General features: G+C 38.6%; 2 protein-coding genes, 1 non-coding gene and 1 pseudogene across 3 annotated transcripts; 1 reads left to right on the top strand and 3 right to left on the bottom strand.

Moving 5' to 3' along the window:
- Window positions 1-999: 999 nt before the first annotated feature.
- On the top strand, window positions 1,000-2,817 carry LOC145564169 (uncharacterized). Its single transcript, XM_081624508.1, has 2 exons — window positions 1,000-1,777; window positions 2,003-2,817. The coding sequence occupies exons 1-2, from the start codon at window positions 1,133-1,135 to the stop codon at window positions 2,636-2,638; spliced, it is 1,281 nt and encodes a 426-aa protein (XP_081480634.1). The 5' UTR covers window positions 1,000-1,132; the 3' UTR covers window positions 2,639-2,817.
- Window positions 2,818-18,678: 15,861 nt separating this feature from the next.
- Window positions 18,679-22,153, bottom strand: LOC145562569 (malate dehydrogenase, cytoplasmic-like). The gene is made up of 7 exons (XM_081622885.1): window positions 22,027-22,153; window positions 20,952-21,110; window positions 20,666-20,841; window positions 19,704-19,981; window positions 19,443-19,578; window positions 19,174-19,285; window positions 18,679-19,041 (listed from the first exon to the last, which is right to left on the bottom strand). Exons 1-7 carry the CDS (start codon window positions 22,067-22,069, stop codon window positions 18,947-18,949), a joined length of 999 nt encoding a protein of 332 aa, XP_081479011.1. The 5' UTR covers window positions 22,070-22,153; the 3' UTR covers window positions 18,679-18,946.
- Window positions 21,500-21,614, bottom strand: LOC145565958 (small nucleolar RNA snoR126). The gene has a single exon (XR_014095307.1). It is a non-coding gene; the product is annotated as a small nucleolar RNA snoR126 (small nucleolar RNA).
- A 664-nt stretch (window positions 22,154-22,817) lies between the features above and the next one.
- On the bottom strand, window positions 22,818-24,296 carry LOC145565439 (uncharacterized; annotated as a pseudogene).
- Window positions 24,297-27,453: the final 3,157 nt, after the last annotated feature.

Below are 27,453 nucleotides of genomic sequence, written 5' to 3'. Positions count from 1 at the left end.
GTATAAGGTTGTGTCAACGAAAGTTGACCCAGAATGGCTTGCGAAGGCTACCGAGAAAGAGTATTGTCGTATTGGTGCTCACTTCTTCAACCTCCCTGACGGCTATGATTTGAAGTTACCCAAAGAAGGTCAAACTGCTCTTGACTGTCCTGACGGTCACATAGTTGTATATGCAAAACATCTCGAGTATGGCTTACGGTTCCCACTGCATCCTTTTATTGAGAAAATTTTTAGGGCTTGGAATGTATGTGTGGCGCAGCTAACGCCCATTGCTATCCGTAATCTTATCTCACTGGTGTGGGTAATGATATTCATGGACTTCCCTCTTACTTTAAACTTATTTCGCACTCTTAACTGGCTAAAGAGAGATAGTCAGTCACCAGGGTTTTGGTCATTGTTCACGGCCCGGGGTAAATGCACGGTCTGGCCGAAACTGACCGGTTGTAAAGGCTGGATGGAGAATTTTTATTTTCTAAGTGTTCCTGAAGAATACAGAGTTCGCAGGCGTTTCTATCCTGCCCATAGCATGTTTGATACTATTAGGCGTAGGAGGTTAGGTGAGATAGAGAAGTATGCTTGTAAGTTTTTTGATTGTACATATGTAAGGGCCGGTAGTAAGAATAAAGCTGTACCGGGGGTGTGGCTACCCAACTGTAATTATATCTTGGGTAACGCCCCTTTGTCTCATGTCGGTCTCTGCTGGACTGACGAATTTGGTATGGCTCTTCTCATGTTAACAGCTTTGTTTTATTTCCTCATTTTCATCGTGATTATTACTATTTTTTATGTACATTGTTACCGTCTTCTTCTTTTTTTTTATTGTCGTTATGTTATACGTACGCACTTTTGTTGAAATATCTCGATGCCTAGAACCAGTTATTTCAAAATAACTGACTGCTATGTCGGTATTTCGATATTTAGTGTATCTAAGTTTCACAATCTTGTTACTCATATTCATTCCCTGTGTGCTTACTGTGGTGCAGGTATTAACAAGTTAGACTTCGCCAACTTGGGTTTACATCCTGACGGCAGGGTGAAATTTCAGTGCCCTCCTAACCCAAAACACAGTTACGATACACTTCCGGTGTACTGCACGCGTGCTCTTAGAGGGAAAAAAAGAAAACGACAAGATATGACTTCTAACGAGCAACGAAAAACCAGAATTCCTCGGACTCTTCCGGTCAGACGCGGCGGAGCAAACGTCCAAAAAAGATCTAGCGACCTCTCAAGTCATGACCAGAACAAAAAGCAAAAACAAGATGAGGCCGCTAAGAATCAGCAAAAGACGACAGAATCCTTCAAGGATCTGAACATTGTGAATTTGGAGGACGACGCTCCTACCGGTGTCAGAATATTGAATATCACTCTGCGCAAGCCTACCGAGGCAAGTGTTGGTGCGGCAGAGAAGGTTGTAACGACTGACAAATCGGTAGCGGCCGAGGATTCTTCTCTGAGGGGCCGACAGACTAGGGTGTCGGGCAAGTCCGCTAACAGCAAGAATGCCTTCATTCCTGTGACGGCAGGGGACTATATCGAGGTTCCTCATGTGAAGGTCCCTGCCGAGGTTGCTGAGGAGTTCATAGTTCCTAGCGGCAATGCTGGTGAGCCGTGGCATCCCCGTATTAATGTAAACAGGGGGGAGTCTGTTATCTGTGATGACCCCAATACCGGCGGGAGCATGGGTTGGAGAGTGCTGAAGGACCTGTCCACACCTGCAGATAGGCCTGTTGACAAGCTTATCGCTCCTTGCGGCCAAATGATGAACGACATGCTCCGGGTACGATAGCCTTTATATATATGCATATTTTTATCTTGTTTTTTATTTTTATTGTGTATATATATATATTATATATATGTATGTATCTATATTACTTTTATATATATTTTTTATTGTTTTCTTGTCCTCTCTTTTTTTTTATATACGATATCTTCCTTTTTTTTTTGTATACGATAATTACACACAGTTGTGTAACAACTCTCTTCTCCCTCCCTCTTTTTATAGACTGTCAACTCGGCGGTGGAGGTGGTACACATGTACCGGTACTACCAACGCTGTCATGACCAGGCCGAGGCGAAATTTAAAAAATGCGAGGATGGCCGACAAGCTGCTATCAAAGAGAAGGATACCCTGACGGCTAAAGTCAAATCGTTGGAGAACAACATGATTGTCTTAAACACCAAGCTAGCCAATCAGGAATCCATGCAAAAAAGGATTACAGACCTCGAGCTGCAGCTAAAGACAGAGAAGGAGGCCAGAACGAAATTGGAGGAGAGCTTGAGAAAAGCTGAGGAGGACAAGCCTGGTATCAGGCGTCGAGCAGTCAACCGGTTCATGCAGTCTTATCATTACCGGAATTTACTGGTGGACCGACACACTGGCGGATGGGTAGCTGCGCACCGTTGTGTCTGCAAGGCCGAGAGCTGGGATGCAGAAAAATGGCAGGCGGCTGAGAACGCCTATAGTGAAGATATGCACTTGTCCCCTACCAGCTATGAAGCAGACTACTTTGAAAACCCTCCTCCAATTGAAGTGATGAAGAACCTTGACCCACGCGATTTGCCAGAAGAGGAGTTTGCAGATGCTATTATCACCAGTCCTGTCGGTGAGGACAAGGCTGCCCCCCCAAAAGGCTCCTGAGACAAAGAAAGATTAACGGGGCGGGCAGCTATCACCAGAATCGTGTGGGTCTTCTCTGTCTGTAATATCCAAGGCTCATTGTTGAGCAATTTACGTTTGTTTTTGTTAAGACAATTTTAAATTTTAGAAAATTTGTATTTTGGCCGATCTGACCCTTGTCTCTTTTTTTGGGTGATGGCTGTCGAACTCTCATGCGTAAGCTATAACGACTTTTATTTTCTGTTGACTTAATCATTTATCTGCAGTATTTGAATTTAGAAACTCAACGGTTCTTCCGTTGCACTTGCCTTCTGAATAAATTTGCCGTTAATTTTGTTTCAAAGAAACTTACACGTTTTCTTTACTGTATTCATTCTAATGCTGTTAAGCACGTCTGTGATTTCTATAACTGTATTACATCTATATTGTAATTGTATTATAGGTGCATACTCGTTTATTTATTTATACACAAAACTTTATAACGCTTTGCTACTTAAACTATTTCTAGTGTTAACAAATTATCGGCGTTTTCGTTTTGTCGAGATTTTTTCTTTTTTATTTCAACACATTGGCACACATTGGCACCTTAGGCATATGCCCCCGAATTCCGTAATTAATTTCCTTAGAAATTGATTTCGGTATTCCTTATCTGTCCTATATTGTCTGTATTTCATATATATGCAGCCTTTAGTAGGCCGAGTATTGACAGTGGATCAGACCGTCAATTTCGACTCGCCTTGAGGCACAATAGTTATCCAACCCTCCGCCTCACTTGAATGAAAGAGACAGCTAGCTAGGCTGTTTGTCAAATCATATCGAAAGTAGGGGACGGTTCCATATGCTACAGTACATTCTTTTTTTTTTATTAACGGCCTTGGCCAAACTTGTCCAAACAAAATACAGGCATGGAGCTTGCCTATAATAAAAACTAACAGAAAAAAGCTAAACCATGACTACATGTCATGCCTATAAAAAACACAAGAAACTAAAACACAAGAAACTAAAACACATTCTAATTGTAGTATTTCTTGAGGACACTTGTATTCCAGACATTTTTTAACGGTACGCCTTCTAAAGTCATCAACCGATATGATCCTTGGCGAACTGTTTCATACACTTGATAGGGCCCTTCCCAGTTTGCGGTGAGCTTGCCATCGGCATTCCCTCTACCAGTTGCGGCCGTTCGACGAAGGACCAAGTCTTCATCTTCCAGATGCCGATAATTTACTCTCTTGTTATATGTTTGACTCATACGATTTTTATATGCTGCCGACCTGATGGCAGCCGTAAGCCGCGTTTCAGGCAAGAAGTCTAGCTGCTGTCTTAGGAGTAAGTCATTCTGATCCTCACAGAAATGTTGAACACGAAAAGTGGGGAGTCCTACTTCAGCCGGAATAACGGCTTCTAAGCCGAAAGCAAGGTTGAATGGCGACTCCCCAGTAGTTTCCCTTGTTGTCGTTCTATTTGCCCATAGTATTTCCGGGACCAGATCCGCCCACAAGCCCTTCGCATCTTCTACCTTCTTTTTCAGTGCCGTAAGTATCTGCTTATTAGCAGCTTCCGCTTGTCCATTTGACTGAGGATGGCAAACAGCCGCGTATGCAAATTTTACCTTGTATATGCTGAGGAAGTTCTTAACTGGGCTGCAATCAAATTGGGAGCCGTGATCAAACACCATTGCAACCGGTAGCCCAAATCGGGTGAATATACTCTTCCAGATGAACTTTCTGACTTCACTTGCTGTTATTTTTGCTACCGGTTCTGCCTCTATCCACTTGGTGAAGTAGTCAATCCCTACTATCAGGAATTTTCTGCTTCCTGTTGCTGACGTAAAAGGCCCAATAATTTCCATTCCCCATTGTGCAAACGGTATCGGATTTAGTATAGGCGTCAGATCGTTTGGCGGCTGGTTGATTGCCGGCCCAAATTTTTGACATTTGTCGCACTTTTTTGCGTACGCTAAGGTATCGGCATTCATTGTTGGCCAGTAGTATCCTCTTTTCATTGCTTCCAAGGACATTGACCGGCCTCCAGCATGATTCCCGCAATCCCCTTCATGAATCTCTTCTATTAGCCTAGCTGACTCATAGGCCGATATGCACCTTCGCAATGGTAACGAGAACCCCCTTTTATACAGCATTCCTTTGAACATGACAAACCAGACACTATCCTTCCTTATTTTCTGGGATTCTATTTTGTCCGCCGGTAAGACATTATGCACCTTGTAGGCCAGTACGCCATCATACCATTCTCTGCCGTTAACCACGCAATTCACTTCCTTTGGAGTGTTGTCGGGGTCAATGCTTTTGCTTTCCAGAAGCTCCACCATCACAGTACGTTCTAGGTCATTGAAGCTTGAACTTGCCAGTTTTGCCAAGGCGTCTGCCTGTGTGTTTTTCGCTCTCGGCACCAATTGTATTTCAAATGATTCCAAGTTAGCCGTTATCGCTTTCAACTTTGCCAGGTAGGCCATCATTATTTGTTCCTTGGCCTCATAGGTGCCATCAAACTGACTTGCCACCAATTGTGAGTCAGTCGTGAGTTCTATCCGCTTTGCCTCAGCCGCAACACATAACTGTACTCCCGCAAGTGTTGCCTCATACTCAGCTTCGTTATTGGAGGCTTTAAACTTGAACTTGATAGCATACTCAAATATGTCCCCTTGCGGTGATATCATGACAATACCGGCTCCGGAGCCTGTTGATGCTGAGGAGCCGTCAACGGAAACCTTCCACACTCCATTGTCTTCTTCTTCTTCAGTATAGGATGTTTCCACAATGAAATCAGACAACGCCTGAGCCTTTATTGACACTCGTGGCTTGTAAATTATAACATATTCCGACAACTCTACCGCCCATTTGAGCAATCTTCCTGACGTCTCCATTTTCTGTAGAGACTTCTCTAACGGCTGATTTGTCAATACTTCAATGGTATGTGCATCAAAATATGGCCTAAGTTTTCTTGCTGCTATTACCACTGCATATGCAATCTTCTCTATCAGAGGGTATCTTCTCTCGGCCGCGTTCAGGACATGGCTCACAAAATAAATTGGCATTTGTGCCTTCTTTCGTTCTACTGTCAACACTGCTGCAACCGTCTTTGGAGATGCCGAGATGTATAATTGATGGCTCTCTCCCTGTTCCGGCCGTGCTATGGTCGGAAGAGACCTTAGATGGTGTTTTACGACCTCTAACGCCTTTGCCTGCTCTTCCTCCCAAATGAATGTTTTATTTTGCCGGAGGACTACAAAGAAAGGTAAGGCCTTATCAGCCGATTTGCTAATAAACCTTGTCAGCGCTGCCATGCGCCCAGTAAGCTTCTGTATGTCCTTTATTGACTTGGGTTGTGGTAGGCTAAGTATAGCTTCTATTTTGTCGGGATTTGCATCTATCCCCCTTTCACTAACCATAAACCCTAAGAATTTCCCTGAGCGAACTCCAAAGACACACTTTTCCGGATTGAGCTTCATTCGGTACCGACGCAAAGTTTCAAATGTTTCCCTTAAATCTGCGACATGGTCAGTGGCTAACCGGCTTTTTACGATGGAGTCGTCAACATAAACTTCTACGTTTCTTCCTTTCTGGTTTGCAAAGACTTTGTCTACCAGTTTCTGATATGTTGCTCCGGCGTTTCGTAACCCAAACGGCATCGCCTTGTAGCAAAATACTCCGGCATCCATAATAAATGCCGCTTTCGTTCTATCTGGCGCGTACAAGCTGACCTGATGGTATCCCGAGAACGCGTCCATAAAGCTGAGCAGAGCATGGCCGGAAGTGGAATCTACCAGCCTATCTATTCGGGGCAGTGGATAGCAATCCTTTGGGCAGGCTTTATTCAGGTCGGTAAAATCCACGCACATCCTCCATTTTCCTGACGGTTTCCTTACCATGACCACGTTTGCTAACCATTCAGGGTACGTGCAAGGCTCGATAAATCCCGCCGCTAGCAACTTGTTTACTTCTGCCTGTATTGCTTCTATCTTTTCTGTCGAGAAGTTTCGTTTTTTCTGCCTAACTGGCCTGGCATTTCTATCCACATTCAGCTTGTGTACTATAACATCTGGATGAATTCCTGGCATTTCATCTGCCGAGAAAGCAAACACGTCAGCAATCTCCCGTAAAAGTTCCACCAGATGACAACGGGTATCAACATCCATATCTGTCCCAACTCGTACGGTTCTTCCCGATACCCCAGGTTGCAATTCAATTTCTACCGTCTCCCCTCCCGGCGAAGGGCGGGACACTGCTGCCGGGCGCGTATCAAAATTCTCCATTGCTAAGTCGTGTGCAGATACGGCTCGCCCCCTTTTCTGCGTTTCCTGGTTAACCTGGGGTTGCCGGTTAGGTTGCTTTAAAGCTGTCACATAGCACTCCCTGGCCATTGTCTGACCTCCTCTAACGCGCTTTGTCTTTCCCAAATTTGAAACGTATACCATCGTCAAATGGTATGTCGAAACTACCCCTTGTACATCGTGGATCAGGGGTCTGCCGACAATAGCGTTATACGCTGAGGGCACATCAATTATCAAAAATTCCGTCATAACATCTCTGGCCGCCATGTCTTCGCCGATCCTAACTTGTAAGGCTATACTTCCTTCCGGCCTAACTGTGGATCCGTTGAAACCGATAACAGGATATGATACCGGAGTGAGGTACTTCCGGCCTATTCTCATTGCATCAAATGCTTCTGCAAACAAGATGTTAGCGGAGCTTCCTCTATCGACCAACACTCGCTTGATGTTAGCTCCATTGACTGTCAGAATTTAAACCAATGGATCATCGTGAGGAAAAACCAAACCCTTGGCGTCTGCCTCCGAGAAGGTTACTGACGGCATGGAGGCAGGCCTTGGCCGTTCGTCTACACCCAGTGCATTCACTGTGTGCCGGTGCTCAGACAAACTCTTTTTTGCCCCGCTAACTGATCCCCCGTGCACCGGACCACCGGTAATAACCTCTATGGTGATCTTGTGTCCTGGCGCATTATTCCCTTGACGGTATTCTCCGTTGTGGTTGCGCCGGTAGGTGTCATCTTGCATGGACGAGTCACCCTGCCTTCGATATTCACTTTGCCTGGGTTGCGGGGCTTGCTGCCGACTTGGGCCTGCTTGAGCCCGATACTGGGACAGGTGGCCCTTTCTAATGAGGTCTTCTATATTCTCTCTCAGCTGAGTACATTCTTCCGTATAATGGCCAATATCCCTGTGAAACATGCAATACTTTTTCGTGTCCCGTCCTTTGGTTATCATTGGCGCCGGTCGTGTCCATTCCTCTCTGTGCTGATTTATTGAGTATATTGCGGCCCTAGGTGTGTTCAGTTGCGTGTAGCTGCTGTACCGGCCAAGACCTCTGGATGGCCTACCGGCCCTTGGCTGGCTTGGTTGCTGTTGTGGTCTGTTTATTCCGCCGGTATAGGCACTAGGCGCAACCCCATCATTCTGCCTTCGGGAGGGCTCTGGTGCCGCTATTTGACTACTGGTTTTCAACAACTCCTCGCTTTTGATGTATTCATAGGCTTTGCCAAAGGCCACGCCTAAATTTGGGAACGACTTCCTTGCCATGTATTTTTTGAAGTCACTATCCCCTAGACCGTTCATTAAGGCCATTACCGCTATTTCTTGCTGTAATTTCGGTATCGTGTTAGCCTCACCGTTAAATCTCCTTATGAAATCCCTAAGGGATTCATCCCTTCTTTGTCTGACCGACATAAGCTCTCCAGAAGTTCTCTGCCTTGCACTATTGCTAATATATTGGCCGGTAAACAGTTCGACCAAGGTATCGAAGCAATCAATCGATCCATTCTCCAGATTGGAAAACCAATCTGAGGCTGGCCCTGTAAGCGTTGTCGGGAACACCTTGCACCACACCGCATCGGTGTCGGTATAAAGCAACATATGGCTTTCAAACGCCGCTACATATCGCTTGGGATCTCCTTTGCCATCAAAGGTGCATGTCGGCATTTTTATCTTTTCCATTTGCTGATCCAGTACCTCCTGGGTGAAAGGTGATACTCTCGGCCTGACTATAGTCCTGGTCGTTCGTCTTAGCGGCCCACTATTGGTCTCGTGCTGCCGGGACCCTGAGTCCTCTATCTGCGTTCCATGAGTTGGTTGGCGCTCACCTGGAACAATTATTCCCCGATTTTGGGGCTGTGGCGGCGGTTGCTCGTCTGCCTGGTTGAACTGGCTCGCCAGATTCACAATCACGGGAATGGCCGGTGTATCGACTTGCCCCCTATTGGCTGCCGCTTCAGCCTCCTTTCTTTTCCGGGACATCGCTTTCATTACCCTTGCCGTTACCTCTAACTCCTCAGGGGTAAATTCCTCCATGGGGTCCGGTATCCGCGCGGGACTTCGTTCAGGTGTTACCGGTGTGTTCGCAGTATTCCTGTGGAGAAGATGAGTTTCATCCTCCACTTCAATCTCGAGTACTCTATTGACAGTTTTGTTCGCATTGACATTCAGAGTGTTACTATCATACTGACGGTTTTCGGTTTCTGCCATCGGTATTACGTGTTCCTGGTTTTCTTCCATGACTGGCGAAGGTTATTTGGACGATAGAAGTTATTACTATCCCCTCCTTCTAGCGCCAACTGTTCCGGCTAGCTCCGGTACAGATAATCTTCGTGGGTCGGTAAAGGTTTACCGTCCAATTACACACCTGCACAGTCAACACAGATAAGCTAACCCGGGGGTTATCCGGGGATAACCTCTCCGATGCTAAAGTCAGCAATCCGACAAGAAGAAAGAGTGAAGAGAGAGAAAGTGTTTTAGATGTGTAGAGAGAGAGAGAGAGAAAAAAAAAGATTGTACCTTTGGGTGAACATTTGCTTGGGTATATATAGAGGAATAACCAAGCTGGTGCCACCTATAACAATAGGTGGCAAACCGACCTCGTAAGCAGCAGGTGCCTACGTGGTCTCAAGCAGCTCTCCACGTGGCCGTTTGGAAAGGCCGCTATGGATATTCGAGCTTTCTTATTAATCAGTTGTTTCAGTGTTATTATAGGGCATTACCGGCTAATTAGGTATCACTACCGGCATTATCCCGTACACATACTTTATTAGTTTATTGTACGTGTGTATTTGTGTGTGACTGTGTATGTACAATTGTGAAATTAGAAAATTTAGAATAAATAATTAAGGTAGACTATATAGCTTTCAAGCTTTGGGCGTATTATTCTGTAATATATATATATATAACTCACCTATATATAACTCTAGCAATTATTTATTCTGTCACATATATATATATATATATATATATATATATATATATATATATATATATATATATATAACTCACCAGAAAATATGTGGCTTTTCTAAGTCACCTATATATAACTCTAGCAATTAGAAAAATAAATGAATAAGCCTACATATAGAATCCATATTCTATAGTCAGGGGGAGAGTTTAGACCATAAATTGTTTTAAGTGTGTTTAGGTCATAAAGTAAAGTGTGTATACCAGCATACGTTATATTTTATTATTCTTTTATCTACTAATACTAAACAATTCACAACAATTCAAAATTATAAACTAAAATCTTAAGACTTGTTTGACATCATTTTTCGTTTTATGAATTTTTGAAAACCAAAAATAGGATACAAGAAAAATGTGTATCCACTTTTTAATTATTAGTTTTCAAAATTATCATGATTTTAGTAAGTTTAACCAATTTTTGATTCACTATATGATATATACTTCCTCCGTTATTTTTTTTATTGTACCATGAGGGATTTCACGCTTGTCAATGCATTACTTAAGCAATTAATATCTTCAATTATAATTTTGTAAAAATTATAAAAAGTTGATATTTAAAAAGTAAATTTTGACGAATCTAACTAGATCCCATACAATTATGTTTTTCCTAATGGATAAATCACAAATGATGGTCAACGAAGATTAAGTGAATAGTGTAAAAGTACTTATGGTGCAATAAAAGAAAAACGGAGGAAGTACATCATATGATTTTGAAAAACAAAAAAACCAAAAAACAGAAAATCACAGCGATACCAAACACATAAACTTCTTTGTTTAATCAAAATAATTTATTAGTGAGTAGTGTTATCAATAAGATAGGGTGAATAATAAGATAGGGTGAATGAATATATCAAAACACACAAACAACTTCTCTCTTTAATCAAAATAAGAATGATATAAAAGAAATAAATATGTTAAAAAGTTTGATAGATAAATTTCTTAGCACTGCATATAAGGAGTCCTGCAAAAGTTAAATTTTCAAATCACAAGTGTGATGCAACTCGTTTCGTGTTTCATTTTTATTTTACGGCCGTGTTTAAAATCTTAATAAATAAAACTCCATAAAAATAAGGTTAATGGGCTAATGTCTCTCAACAATTACTAATCGGCCGTCTTATTGTAATAGGCCTACCTATAATGAGCCCAAACTTTAAAACACTCAATTCAAATCATTTTACTTTAATTTAAAGAGTATCTTCAAGCGTAGAAGTTTGAAGTTATGGAAAGTCAACTTTGACCAACAATTCCATTCAGAACAACGATATTTTTTATATAGCTTCAATTCTATGTGGAGCAAAACACAACAGAATAATGTACTTATAACTTTATAAGTATAAATCGTCAAATGTTGTACCTTTGGCGGAAAAATATTGATCAAATTAAACTAGTCAAATTCAAATTCGAGTAATTTAATTAATGGAGTGTACAATATGTCATATGTGAAAACTTGAAATAAGTCTAGCTAAATTTAAGTATTTGTCAATAGACTACTCGTATTCATTATGATAATAGTTGTGAAATGTACATAGAAATTGTCAAAAGTTACGTGAATTCGTGGAATAGGAGTACGCAACTAATACTCCCTCTATTTCATAATATAATGTCTATTATTTTGAACGGTCTTTACCTTTAATCATCAATATCTTCCGATTCATTACATATTAACAAAAATCATAAAAATTAACATTATTTTCATTAAGTCGAATTCATAATAAGATATGACTCAACAAGTTTATTAAGTACTAAAAAAATAAAAGTAGGTCCGAAGATAAAAATAAAAATTATACTTCGTAGTAAAATTTAACAAACGGATTCATCATGATGGATTATTGCTTATATAGGGCCAATTCAAAAGATGTTCTAATTTGGGTCAACCTTTTGCATGCACATGCATTCTCTACTCTCTAGTCTCTTTTGAACGCTCCAACTAGCAGAATTTCACGCAATTAAACACATAATGTAATGAGTAATGACATTATAAATGGATGATAGCAAAAAATCACTAATATAGCCAGAAATATATAGTGCTTAAAATATCGAGTTTTGACGACTATACTATAACGTACTAAGATAAAACCACTTTAGAATTAGAATGTCAAATCACAGAAATTGATGCAGACATTTCTAATCTTTAGTTTTCAGATAATTAAGGGTAGGCAAGTTGATAATGATCAGTTATTATATATGCTGGATTATAATGATGTTTTCAAAGAAGGCTAGCATTCGTACGAGATCATAGTTAATAACAGCTCACACACCGACACACGTAACTTACGTATTTTATGATACTTCGTACTAAGGGACTGTTTTGATTTACTGAAAATAATTGAATTGAACTGAACTAAATTGATTGGGGCTAAGCTGAACTAAACTGAACTGAAATAAATTGTTTATAAAAGAAGAAAATTAAAAACTGAAGTGAACTGAACTGAAATTAAGCTGAACAGAATAAACTCTAAGTATACTACTTGCATAATTTGCTGAGAGAGATATTTACTTTTTTTCATCTCCGGTCACGTATTACTAGCAACACTTTGATCATACATGTTAACATATATACTTCCTCTGCGTACCTTATTGTTTGCATCATTTGACCTAAAAAACTCTTATTAAAGGTAGGTCCATGGTGCAAATAAAAGGAAATCGAGAGTTTCTCTGTTTCTTTTTACTTGCAACATACATTTTAGATACACAGTTTTAGGAGATGATAAGTAAAGATAAACAAGCAATTTTATCACAATAATTTTAACATGAGGATTAGAGTAGGGTTAGGTATTATGTATAAAAATTAATTTAAATAATCTATCCATTTACATTATATGATCTCGACCTTAAAGCATATACTACAAGACAATGTTCCAAGTAAATAAGAACGAAGGAAGTAATTCTTACCATTAACCCTTTTAACCATCAATGACTAGTTCACTACATATAAAATGTTAACAATTTTCTCACGTATGGCCAAAATTCAAAATAATTAAATACACTGTAATATAAATTGATCTAACAACAATCGTTATCAGATTAAATATAATTTTCTTTTACAAATACACAAATTTTACAAAGTCGAAAAAATTTCAATTAGGGACTAAAAGATATATACGTAATGACTCGTCGTATGATAGCAACACCCACCAAAAACAATCATTCATGTCAATGGCACATATCATCCTCCCTAGATCGATTTGCCACTAGTGGTGTCACAATCTTCAAGTTGCATATGTACATGTACATGTACATTGTTCAATCGTTGGTCTATCCATGCAAGGTCTATGTAAACGGCGCTCGTTGGATGCCTCACAATAATACTAAGACTTCGTAATATTATTAGTGTTTTATTGAAAAGTCTTTTATTTGATGCAATAAGGTCTATGTACCCACAATTAAATCAATCCAAAAGACCACGAGCCTAGAAAATTTTGTTCAATTTCAAGCTACAAGATATGAGTTGTATTGGGACCATGCATGCATGTAATTAATTAGCAATTTTGATCTTAATGTTAGTCTACAAGTAGTTTAGATACTCAACTATTAGATATTTTCAAAGTCTTATACCTAGCAAAAGGTATAACTTGAGAATCATTTTCCTATTTTAAGGAAGTGATTGGAAATCTAATTGATAGCTCCATATATTTAGATAGATGCATGCTATCTTTGGCCGCCATTTTAATTTCCTACACTTCACAATTGAGATCAATTTGTTAATTTTGCCAGCTGTGGAATAACAGAGATGTTGATTGTTCCAAATTGTTGCCCTAATTGAAAACAATAAGCATTCGAAAGAGATGGGTGAATATAATAATACGGTTGATTTGTGTTATCTAATTTTAGTTGGCATAGAGTTAGAAAGTATTCTTAAAAGTTACATACAATTGATCTCTAGTTGATAGGTCTCACTAAAAAAACATCTTATCTATTATCTTAGTTTCATATTATGTGCAACAAAATCCTTGACATGGACTCCTAGGTAAAATTTGTTTGTGAGTGTTAAATGAAGAGAGAAATATATAGATGCATGTGATAATTTAAGAAGAGAGAGAGAGAGAATGACAACTTAAAAATGAAAGAAAAAAACATTTATTGTACATAATGTTTAGCATCCGTCTTTAGTAAATATTGCACATAATATGAAATAGAGAAGTATAAATTAAAGAAAAATTGACTTAAATTAATATTTTACTAACTATCAATGTTGTATGCAAAATAATACGATCTCAAATATTTGCAATTAGCGATACCACCTTTTATACAATATGTACAAAATAATACCCCGGTCACCGATAAGTATTTCGAGAAATATTATTTCATCTATATTTTTAGTATTATTATTTTTTTATTATTAATTTTCTGTTTTCAAAATACATATTAAGTCAATAATTTCCTTTATAATTTGGATTAATGCCCCACCCCTTTGTTAGACTTTTTTTTTTCTTTTTTATGAATTGTCAATATGTATTTAAATATTTTTTTTTTTCTAAATACGTATAATAATTTCTACTATCATATAGTAGTAAATAGGATATATCAATGCATTATTATGCTGATATTATTGGTTTTAAAAATTATTTTTAAAATCCAAAATTTTCCCACATTCACCCACCAAAATAATGTGGGAAAATTTTGTATTTTTTAAACAAATTTTGAAACTAATTATATCAAAATAATAATGCATTTTGAAACTAATTTTGTATTTTACTATTGTGTGGTAGTAGAAATTACTACTAGTATTTTGAAAAATATTTACTACCCCTGTTTCACATTTTTTGCAACTTTGAAGGGTGCATGGACTCCTAAGAAATTTTTTTTGTGAGTGTAAGATAGAGAGAGAAAATAGGAATGGATGTGACGAGGAGAGAGATAGAGAGAAATGAAAACCTAAAAAGGAATGAATACATTAGTTGCAAATAATGTGTAGCATCCATTTTTGGCAAAAGTCGCAAAAAAAATGAAATAGAGGTAGTAAATAAATATTGACAATTAAAAAAAAAAAAAAAAGTCTAACAAAGGTGTGAAGCATTATTAATTTTGATTGTACTGTAAAGGAAATTGTTAACATGATATGTATTTTGAAAAGAAAACTAAAAATTAATATAAAATAATAATAATAATAATAATAAATATAGAAGAAATATTCCTTGCGATATTTTTCCGATAACTAGTACAACTGCACTGCTAATTGCAAATAGTTGAGTTTGTGTTATTTTGCATAAACTGTTAATAGTTAGTATTATTTTAAGCCAATTTTTAAAAATTAAAATAGAACAAGTTGTTAGCTAATATACCATCATATTGATCATAGGCATCCAAATGCACACATCCATAGAATAAGGCTGGGCCTGGGAAGTGATGGGCCTATGTGATTTAGGCCACACAGTTCTAATAGGAAGTCTTCTTTTATCTCTTAAGCGTCTTAGCTCACTTTTTGGATTCGACCTTCATGAGATAATTGTAACTATTTCAAGGGCCTATTAGAAAGGTATCCAATAAGTTTAAGACGCAAATGTTATGAAGAGTCTTCTACTCTTCTTTAATCTCTTGTCTTAGCTCACATGCTAACGTTCGATAGTTTCGAAAAAGCCTCAGCTATAAGGCAGGTTTTTTTTTTTTTTTTTTTTTTTTTTTTGACAACAGGGCTACAAAAACACAACAAACAAACCTAGTAAAAAAAAAACTAAAACACAAAATACAGTAACTGACGACGAGCACAACCCGCCAACCAGTGAGCTGGAGATACCCAGGAACGAGGAACCTTACGGACTTGACAAACCAAGAGACTCTGAATAGAAACCCACAATTCCTGAATGAGCCAGAAAACCGAAATGTCCATATTCCCCTTATGAGGAAGGACAGCCAACAGAGCAGCACAATCCGTGTATATACGAATTTTCAAAAAACCCTTACGCAGAGCATACTCCAAACCCCATAAACAAGCCTGTAACTCCGTCTGCAACGCCGAGGCGGCAAAAAAAGCACGGCATCCACCCCCAAGTACCTCTGAAGAATCAATTTCCCGAATTATCCAACCTGCACCTGCTCTATTCGATAAACAATCCCAAGCACCATCTATAACCAAACAGACAGTGGGATCAATAGCAGGTAAACCCTGTAAGGATAGGAGCTGCCCTGACTGACTTGCCACAGGAGGAACCACATTGGAAGATAAAACCGAAGCCTTCCAGCTTTGGGCCCGCTTACTACGAGTCTTCCAATCAGTAGCTAAGTGGACAATGGATTCTGGTGACCAAACAGCCTGACAAAACCGAAGCTGATTGCGAGTAACCCAAATAGCCCACAAAATAGCAAAGAACGAAGAGATGCCATCCCAATTGTGCAACTTCGAAAATTAGGACACCGTTTGAGTTACCCAGTCTTCAAACTGCGGAAAATGCATAAAATCCCATCTAATATCTAGGACACCAGATCTCCAAATACCACAGAGAGCAGAACAATCTCGAAACAAATGAGAACGAGATTCTACAGAAGAGTGACAAAAAGCACATGTAGGATCAATAGGAAACCCTCGGGTAGAGAGAATGGCTGCTAAAGGCAAAGCGTTGTGTAACAATTTCCAACCAAAAAGTTTCCAACGAGGCAAAATTGGCATGGCCCAAAATTTTCTCCACCAGGGAAGAAAAGATTGAGAATCCGCATTACCCATAAAACCATTCCCGCAAATATTAGCATAAGCAGACTTAGTTGAGAAAACACCATCCCTAGTAAACTTCCAATAGACAAAGTCATCCATCAAACGCACCGGCCTGTCCAGCGAGAGAATTCTAGCCGCTGTATCAGAATCAAAAGGCCATGAACAGTAGAAGCATCCCACGCGTAAGAACGCGGATCGATTAAAGAGGAAACAACAGTCGAACGAAGCGACTCCGAATGAGGTTCCTTGAACACTACAGGCCCCCCTGGGACCCAACAATCTTCCATAATACGAACCTTAGACCCCGAACCAACCTTCCATGCCAAGCCCTGCGATAAAGAAGACAAACCAGCAAGGAGACTCCTACAACCCCAAGAAGGGCGGAGAACTGGAGTCGGCTGACATGTCCGGAGGGCCGGATACTTGGAACAAAGGAGACGGGAAACAAGCAACTGCGGAGATTGAATTATACGCCAACTCTGTTTAACTAATAAGGCAGAGTTAAAAGGAGCTATGCTGCGGATGCCTAAACCCCCTAAGCCCTTCGGAAGGTGAAGTAGCGAAGAGGAACGTAGAGCTGTTCCCCGACTGGAGCTCGAAGATTTCCACCAGAATCTGGCCAGCAAGTTGTCAATCCTGGAGCAAATGGAATCTGGAACCTTGAAAACCGATAAGATGTGATTGAACGAAGCTATAAGCACAGAGTTAATAATAACAAGTTTCGCTGCAGAGGACAACTGAAGAGCAGTGAACACTTCCAGACGCGCAGCCACCTTATCCAGGAGGAAACCAAAATCAGAACACTTACTACGACTCAAATCCACGGGCAATCCTAAATAAGTGCCCAGTCTGGATTCATTTCTAAGATTCAAACAACCCGACAAAAACTCCCGGTAATCCTTACGAAGCATGGCAGAAAGAACCTCCATACAAAGCACAAACAAGAAAGGAGACAAGGGATCACCTTGCCGTAAACCCCGTTGTGGTCGAAAAGTTTCAGCGGGAGCACCATTAACCAACACTTGATAAGAGACAGTTGTCACACACTGTAAAATCAGATGGATCCAGGTAGGAGGGAACCCAAATACCTGAAGGACCTTGGCCAAAAATTCCCACCCAACCCTGTCATAGGCTTTGTTCATATCAAGCTTCAGAGCTGCTAAGAAACGCTTCCTAGCCTTCGAAGCATTCATGAAAGAGAGTAGTTCATGAACCATTATGCAATTATCCGACATTAATCGTCCCGGCACAGCTATAAGGCAGGTTATGAAGCCATATATGTGATGCAGTGATGGTCATTCAACATTGGCACAATCGAAGCAGGTGAGAGAACACCTCTACCCATCCTGGGCGTGGATAGTCAGATCACTAAATGTTGCTTGTTAGACTAACAAGTCAAAAATAGCCCAAAAAAAACCATGAGTATTCAATATATTTTAGAAGGGTAATATGCAATTATGCACCTTGATGGTAAAGGTAGAACCATCAAATCCTGTTATTCTTTAGCACTTCATAGTTCATACATCTCTTTGGCGTTATATGCACCCACATAATCACATATTCACATATGACATGAGGATCACGATTTTTTGGCGGTGCTTGATGATTTATCGTCTGACGAATCCACCTCAACATACAATCAATATTTTTATTCTTTTATTTTTTTATTTTTTTTATCTACCGAGCACAATACAGTGATTGTTCAATTTTACAAGGAGAGAGGAGTATTCAGTATAAGCAAGTGTCCAAGTATATGACAATTGACAACCACCATAGATAGCAGATAATGTGCACTAACAAGAGCAGATCGCCGTACAAGGAGGCCAGCCATCTTGTGAGCTAGAGATGATTCAGGCATAATAAATAGATGTTGGTAAAATCCTTGAAGCCGACAATAAGCATAGGACTACTTTGCCCTGATGTAATCATGTTATTGTTATTAATAAACCATACTGCCCACACATTTTTGCAAGAAGTTGAGATTTCTCTACAAATGTACGATACCACTTTAACTTGCTGGTTTTATTCGATCGGTGAAAGTGTGGAGCCTGAATTCAGAAACAGCAATGAACCAATCTCTGCACGCCCGCAAGTTTACAAGCTAGTAGAAAACAGATAAAGTAAACAAAGGCCAAAATAAAGAATAGCATCCGGGGATTAGAAACCAGAAGGATCAAATCACATAAATGTCAAATGTATGATACAGATAGAGGATTGTGCCTCAACACCCCTCCGATTATCATCTCACTGCTATGCAAATTCTTCCATGCCTATAAATTTAGAAGAAACCTTGCAAAAATCAGTCTTCGAGAGTAATGGTCTGCCACAAGTGGGAGCCAACTCAATAGTCTCACAAAGGGCTTATTGCAAAATTTTACTATTACTACTCGCATAAACTGAAACACATTGGAAAATGGGACTGAGCTTAAGCCAGGCATGAGTAGGCCAAAGTCTTCTCTTCAACAAGCTCTGCTGCAGTTGCATCCATTTTCTGCCTTGATGCATCGTCAATAGGAAGCCCTGAAAAACACACAACAAAGTTAGAACTCAGAATAAACAATCAATAGCTTTAAAAAGACAAGAATTGATTTTACACACTGCAGCCATATTCATAATATCAGTGTAAAATTTTTATCTAATACGAGTAATTACCTTGGACGATTTTCCATTCTCCATCTTTACATGTCACTGGGAAAGAGTAAATGATTCCAGCTGGTACATTGTATGAGCCATCAGAGTACACACCCATAGAAACCCAAGTACCCTGTAAAGAGTAATCAAGCAAGCATTACACACAGCTACAACACTTGAAGCTGAGAAAGAAAACAGAAATATCTTCACTGTGGATTGGTCCACAGTACGACAGTAGAAATGTGAGTAACGTAGATTTGTTACCAAAATGAGCACAGATGAAAACTAACCTCTGGGGTTCCAAGGACCCAGTCACGGATGTGATCACAAGCTGAACTAGCAGCTGATAAGGCACTGGAGAGCTTTCTTGCTTTGATGATGGCAGCACCACGTTGTTGCACAGTGCTAATGAACTCTCCGTTCAACCTGCAAGGCATAAATGCAAACAATGCCACCAGATTTAAACACACACACCCAAAAAAAAAAAAAAAAAAAAAAAATGGAAAATATCAACAAGTATCATTAACTAATCATTAACCTCTTCTACTTACCATGCATCATCAGCAACAAGCTCACGCACAGACTTATCACCACTAGAGGTCTTCACGGATGCATGGTTCACATCAGGGTACTGGGATGATGAGTGGTTTCCCCAGATGATCACATTCTTAACATCAGATACTTGAACACTAAGTCTTTCTGAAATCTGGCCAAGAGCCCTGTTGTGATCTAGCCTTGTAAGACATGAAATGTTCTTTTCTGGGATTGATGGAGCAAATTCCTTTAGAATCAAGGCATTGGTGTTGGCAGGGTTGGCAACAACCAAAACCTAAAGCATCAGGAAAAGAAAAAAGGCATGAGAAGAGGCAATTTATAATAAGAAATGACTATTATCAACATGCTGCTGTTCAGAAAAGAAGCATGTGGTCTCATCAACACCAGACAAATATTGATATTGGAAAGCAAGTGACCAATTAGAAACAGATAGGTAATAAAGCAAAGACTGAGCAATCATGAGAACTGGACATCAAGCAAACATGAAAATTAGAAACCAAATAACCAACTTGAAACTTGTCCATAAGTGGTACGAAAAATATTTCACAGCAATTTCACTTCTTTCCTCAACTATTCTAACACTGAACAGGGCTCAACAGGCTCTAATAAAACAGGACAGGACAGTATGATACGAGCAGTTCAGAACACCAGTCAAAAAAGGCGAGTGAAGCAATCTTGCAAACTGAAAGTAACAAATTTAATCAGCAGATCTGATGGTCGTGTTTTCATTTGTATTCTCTAGGGACTAGCATACCGAATAAACACCATGTCATTGACTCCTAACTATCCTTTAATTACTTAAGACCTTGAAGGACATAGAAAAAGTAGTATAAAAATATGCCAGTAGTGAATCATGTACATGATTATCATAGCCAATTTGATATTGATAAATGCTAGTGTACACCACTAATTACCACTTTCATCAGAATTTACAAATAAATTGAGCTAAATAACAAACCTTGCAGTTGGGGGCAGCATGTTGCTCAAGAGCAGATGCTTGAGACTTATAGATTGACACATTCTTTGCCATCACATCCTTCCTCTCCATGCCTTCTTTCCTTGGGAAGCCACCAACCATGACAGCAACATTTACACCTTTGCAGGCTTCAGCAGCATCGGTTGAAGCAACGATACCTGCAAATAATGGATCATAGCAATTCATAAGTTCACAAGTCAAAAAATAAACAGAGATCCTCAACATATGAACACACTTCAAACTCCGCATCAAATCCGTAATCGCCAACCTTTAAGAAGTGGGAATGCAGCATCAACCAGCTCCATTTTAACTCCATTTAAAGCCTCAGCAGCAGGAGGAATATCGAGCATGTGTAGAATCACAGGCTGGTCAGCACCTAGCATCACTCCCCTAGCAATCATGGGAACAAGAGCGTATCCAATTTGCCCTACATGTCCAAAAACAACAAACAGGTCACACAACTTACACAAAGATACAACAATATACGAAAAAGAACATTGATTCACCCAGTTTGAAACTTTGAATCACACATAGTATGAGTAGTGTATAACAACGTAGCGGCAGTCAAATACTACAATGCAAAGTCGATCAAAGCAGACATAAACACACCCTAATTTAACACGAATTCAACATGAATACATAAACGCTTGGTTGCTTGGAAACTCAAGCCACACAGACAGATATACAGAACTCGTTCAAAGTCCGACCGGTGTAAGTGCAAGGGTTCGATACAAACACCACAAACACAAACACAAACGACATAAAACAAATCAAAAATCGATTTACGACTGGAATAAGGTTTAAGATATGAATGTTTAGGCTCAGACACGCACAAATGCGGTCATCAAGAAAGTACACAAAAAAATGCATACTCGTAATTAGTCTCAAACGACTAATTCAGCATCGAGAAATGTTTTTGTCATCACTGCCTCAACAATATCCAATCAAATCTTACCACTGCGATCTCCTATGCAATTCATTTTTAGGTCACAACAGATTCAAAAGTAAGCTATAAACCAACATTTCAACAACTATATATCAAAAAATCAATAATAAAACCTGAAAATCACGAATCTAATTCAAAAAATGCACCAAAACACAAAAATTAGCTTAAAAAAACAGAACAATCAAATCAAAACCAGACAATTAGTTAGATCTCACATGCAGATTAACACATTTATCAAATCAACAACAATCTAACAACAGACTGAAACAAATCAACAAAACCTAGATCAATCGCAATAAAAAAAAAAAAAAATCAAAGACGAATCAAAATAGATCTGGAAAACTACAAATGAATCGATGAAAACAGAAATTAGGAGAGAGAAAGAGAAGGAAATTACCGGCGGCACCGGTGACGAGGACGCGAACTGGTTCTTTGGCCATTTTAGTGCGACGAATTCGAAGGAGGAGAGAGAAAGTAAGATGAGTCAAGCAGGTGAGTGGAGAAGAAAGGTTTTGAGAAGTGATGTGAGGAAGAGAGAGAAATGAGAACCAAGGTATTTATAGCTGGCTAGAAAGGGTGTTTTTTGGGATTAATTAGTTGTTTGATTAGTTATACGACGGCGTTTTTGTGGGGTTTGGATATTTTTATTTGGGATTAGATCCGTTGTGTTTGTGGTTTTCAAGAATGGTTCAATGTTAGAGCATACACAATGGTTGCCCAACCCCATCTTGGTTATTGATTATTTTATTATTTTATCCATCTTCCACCTCACTTATAACCACTCTTATAACCATTTAATAACCAATGTATGCCAATAGTTAACCATAATATTTTGGTTATACATTTTCTCTCTCCTACTTTTACCCAACCCCGCCACACAATTTATTACTTAAATTCTATTATTATTAAATAATGCATTTGGTAATAATCATTCAAAATTAATAATTATTTATTAGCATACATTAATTAGATAAAATCTCAAAAATTTAAAAATAATGCAATTTTGATATTAATTAGTACGTAATTAGTCGTTAATTAAGACACAAACAATAATTGTAACCCTACTACATTCCACAATAATAAAAATCATACATATATATTCTATCAAATGACAAAAGTCTTTGAAAGATAATAACGAACCGCGAACAAGTACAAACACAATGATATAATATTGCGATTACACATCTATTAATGCATATTATTGTCCCTACTTTGAACACCGAATTTGAGCCACATATGTTCAACTAAGTCTTTCTTCAATGCTTTATGCATAGCTTCATCACGAACACGTGCTCTATTAGACATGTAAGTTTCCAAACTTGCAATTCGGTTGTTGCTATTTTGGAACTGAAAAGGCTCTTCATTATTTTCATTACTTGAAGACGCATTTGTAGCTTGATCATATTCATTTGGATCGTAATACGTTTTATATGTATCTCTTTCATCCTCAACAATCATATTGTGCATAATAATACACGCTATCATTATTTTTCCTAACATTGATGCGTCACGAGCTAGCGCTGGATTCCGTATTATTGCAAAACGAGCTTGTAATACTCCAAAAGCACGCTCAACATCCTTTCGTTTAGCTTCTTGTACTTTGGCAAATAGACCTTCTTTTTCATTTTGTGGTAGTGATATTGTAGGAATGAATGCCGCCCATTTAGGATATATACCATCAGTGAGATAATATCCCATATTGTATGTGCGACCATTCACAACATAGTTAATAGAGGGTGCACAACCTTCAAAAACATCATTAAACAATGGGGATCTATCAAGAACATTAATATCATTACGACTACCTGGTGTCCCAAAAAAGGCATGCCAGATCCAAAGATCATATGATGCCACAGCTTCCAAGATTAATGTGGGTTTACCTGGTCTTCCAGAAAACATACCTTTTAATCGAAGTGGACAGTTTTTCCACCTCCAATGCATACAATCAATAGAACCTAACATGCCAGGAAATCCACGACGTTCACCAATCCTTAGTAGTCTTACTAGATCTTCTTCATTGGGCTTTCGAAGGTATTCATCACTAAAGTAAGAGACTATTCCTTCCACAAAATGCTGAAGTGAATCTCTTGCAAGAGATGCACTAATCCGAATGTAGTCATCCACAGAATCAGCGGAGGTGCCATAAGCTATTAGTCTCATAGCCGCGGTGCATTTTTGTAATGCAGAGGCACCAAATCTTCCTGTAGCATCTTGTCTTTGCTGGAAGAAGGGATGACGTTCTTCTAAAGTTTGCTTAATTCAGAGAAATATATGTTTGTTCATGCGAAATCTCCGACGGAATAATTGTGGAGGGAACACAGGATGGTCGGTAAAGTAGTCATTCCATAAACGACTGTGTCCATCCTCACGATCCCTTGGAACGGGAACCCTTGGTGGCCTTGGCACTTGATTAAACATTTGATATACTTCAACTGGATTGGACATAAAAACTTCATCCATCATTCGATCGAACTGGCGATTGACTTGCCTTCGTCTTTCATATCGTTGGGTTTGGCTATTTTCTGAATTGGAAGAGGAATTAGAAGAGTTGGAGCTATCGTCAGATGACATGTTTTTAAAACCAAATTTGATATGAGAATGGAAGGTAGAAGTATAATAGGGGGAAATGGATGGTTGTTCAAGGGAATCCCACTCTGATGTATCCATCTTATAGAACAAGTGTGTATGATATGTAGTAATTTTTTTGTCTTATATGGTAAATTTGAAGTCTTGCATGCATGCAATGATTCATAAAGTAGTTAATAATTTTTAAAAGTAATGGAGATGCATGCATTTGCATTGTCACTATCACCTTAACATTGTTATGTACGTCAAAGCATAGTGATGCATGCTACTATTTCCTTTTCAGTGTTAAGTACATCAGTGAACAAAATTCACTATTACCTTTTCAGTGTTAAGTACATCAATGTCTAGTATTTAATATTTGCTTTTCAGTGTTGGGTACATCAAATACTTTACAGTGTAATGTAAATCAATGTACATCTTTTGCAGTGATATATCAAAGTGAATCAATAGGTTTAGTCAGATCAATAATAATTATATGTTATTATATACAAACTTTAATGTATTGAATAATATTATTAAGCTTATAATACGATTATAAGAAGAGACATGTAATTTAACTTAATTTTTTTATTAATAATGACATTACAATATAAAATTCATTCACATCCTCAAACAACAACTTATTAAAAATATTCAAACTACAAATCAGACCTTAAGTACATAAAAAAGAACAATAAAAAAGGAATTATTTGAAATCAACCAACATTACGACTATAATCAACCATACACTAATACATTAGTCTGAGGGGAACAACTTCTTCAACAAAGTGCTCCTTAATTCTTGATCTTCCGAAGATAAGTTTGGCTTTGAATCAAGGTGTTTAAATAACTCCATATTAATTTTTCTTTGCTTCCTTGCTTCTTTCTCCCTTTCTAGTTGCAACCTTGTAAGTTCAACTTCATTTTCTGATTGCCTTATAAGGTTCATGTTCTGGGCAGTGTCCAACCATTGTTGCCATGCTCCACTTGGCATGTTTGGCACCTTGCTCTTTCCTTTATTTTTGCTAGATTCGTTGCTAGAAGGAAAGCCTGAATACCCAATATCACCACTGGTTGGTGTTTCTGGGTTTGATGAAGAGGAGTAGTTTCCAGCTTGAAAAATTCGCTCTCGGTTACCGGACTGAAGCCGTAAAACCCTAAAAAAGTCTTTTTTTCCTGACTTGTTCCAAGTAAGTGAATTGGCATTACCATATGAGAATCAATCCTACTACTTCTAGTCCTGGGGTTTCCACACTTGAAAAAAAAAACCTGGGGCGCGTCTAAAGAATACTTTCACGTGTAGCCTTCGAATTACCCCAATCCCTAAGCTAAAGCCCCCGGCGAATCTGCTCGGAACCGGTCGATTCTTGAGCCCCGTCAAGCCTCTAGATTTGGTGGTGAAACTTTCTTTAGTTAAGAAATTCAACTCCAAGTTTTTGTATTATGTAGTGATAAGATCTACTGAGGGTTGGGGGGACGACTGTTGGCAGCAGAGACTCTGGAGCCCTTGCTCTCGCTCGCCGCTACTAACGGGGTCTCGGTTGAGGCAGGGGAAAGAAAGCCTCAACCAGAACCACATTCATTCCTTTTGCGTGCGGATGTAGTTAAGTGTCTGGCCACATGCTTACTCGAGAATACGACTATTGGAATCCGAAATACGCCGCGGTTGTAAATGACATAGCCTTTCTGAAAAAAAAATCGATTTATTTTGTCCAACTCGATTCTAAGACTAAGACTTGCTACTATCTTTGCCTTTATAGGTGAAAAAAGAGTTCTTAGGCGGGGGCAGGATTCGAACCTGCAATCTTCAGGGCATGAGCCTAATGAGTTTTCCCGCTGAGATTTTATGCTTATTTAGGAATTTTCATTGATACGAGATCTCTTTGAGTCACTTCCTTGAGTGGATGTCTTTTCCTTGCATTTTTTAACAACATCTTCACTTGGTTTCCATGCTTCATGTTGTTTTAAGATGTCCCAAACATGCTTGTCTTGAAAGGTTTTAGAGCATAATGAAGACTTTGTTTTGTCGTTAGCATATATACTATATGCTAATTTCATAACATCTTCATCATTCATACCACTTCCCTTTTTTGATTCAGCATGAGCATGTGAGCCACAAAATTTAGAACATGAAGCATTAATCCTTCTCCAACGGTTTCTAAGTTGCTCCGTACCCCTCATTTTCAACAAATCTTCTCGTGTTACCCGATCAGTACCTTCTTCGAAACACCTTTGTTTGTATAGTCTAACATTATTATACATTTCCTCAATTTTCCTCCAAAAAACATCCCCCTTTTGGTTAGTGTTAGTTTTTTTATTTTGACTAACCTCAAGCCAAGCCTTCACAAGAACCACTTCTTCAGCTTTTGACCAAAAAATTTTCCTTCCATCTTGATTGCCTCCTTCATTACCTCTTTCATTACCTTCGCCTTCTTCAACTTCTGGTTCATTTTCGTCATCTGATACATTCGATGTGTATGAACAATCGAAACTCGGAAATGCACCATCACCTTGTGACATAGAAAAATGTTGAGACATGGGAAATGTTGAATCAATTTGAGAGATTTGAATATTTTAAAAAGATGGGATAACATTTGGAGAATTTGAATAATTAGGATTTTGTGGTGGTTGAAAAGGAAACGGAGTGAAAGTACTTGGATTTGAGAAATTGAGATTTTGTGAACCGTAATTCGGAAAATTTTGAAAATTTGTATCTAAATCTGAGTTGAGATCAATTGGAAGATTAGAATAGTAAGGTTGAGGATTTGGATTATTTTGGGGCTGTGATGAGTTATGAGATTTTGTGGATTTTTTTTTTCTGTTAGATTTTGGAATGTTCATCTTAACACAATTTGCTAATAAGAAGAGTAATTTTCACTTAAAAAAAAGTTGTTTCAAAATACTTCAATATTGGGCTCATTTTATAGAGAAAAATAAAATAGAGCCGTTGGTGTATTTTTTTTTTTTTTAGAATTGTATTTTAAAAATTATGGCCGTTACAAAAATTACAACGGTTATAAATTCAGAGCAAATCTCAACCATTGATATTTGTATTACGTGTCAAAATCTTAGCCATCCATGTCAACCAAAAAGCAAAAAAAAAATTGCATGACCATATACATAACCGGTTATTTGAATAACCTGGTTATTCAATTGATACCCCAATAATTTCTCTCTCCTCAATATTTAATTAATATTTTCATTTTCTCTCTCTTAATAACCACCCAAATAGTTAATGGCTGTGGGTACTCTTAGAGAA

Source organism: Chenopodium album, chromosome 10 (genome assembly GCF_948465745.1).
Source record: "Chenopodium album chromosome 10, dcCheAlbu1.1, whole genome shotgun sequence".
NCBI lineage: Eukaryota > Viridiplantae > Streptophyta > Magnoliopsida > Caryophyllales > Amaranthaceae > Chenopodium > Chenopodium album.
The sequence above is the reverse complement of the archived record's forward strand: the minus strand, read 5'-3'. Positions and strand labels throughout refer to the sequence as shown.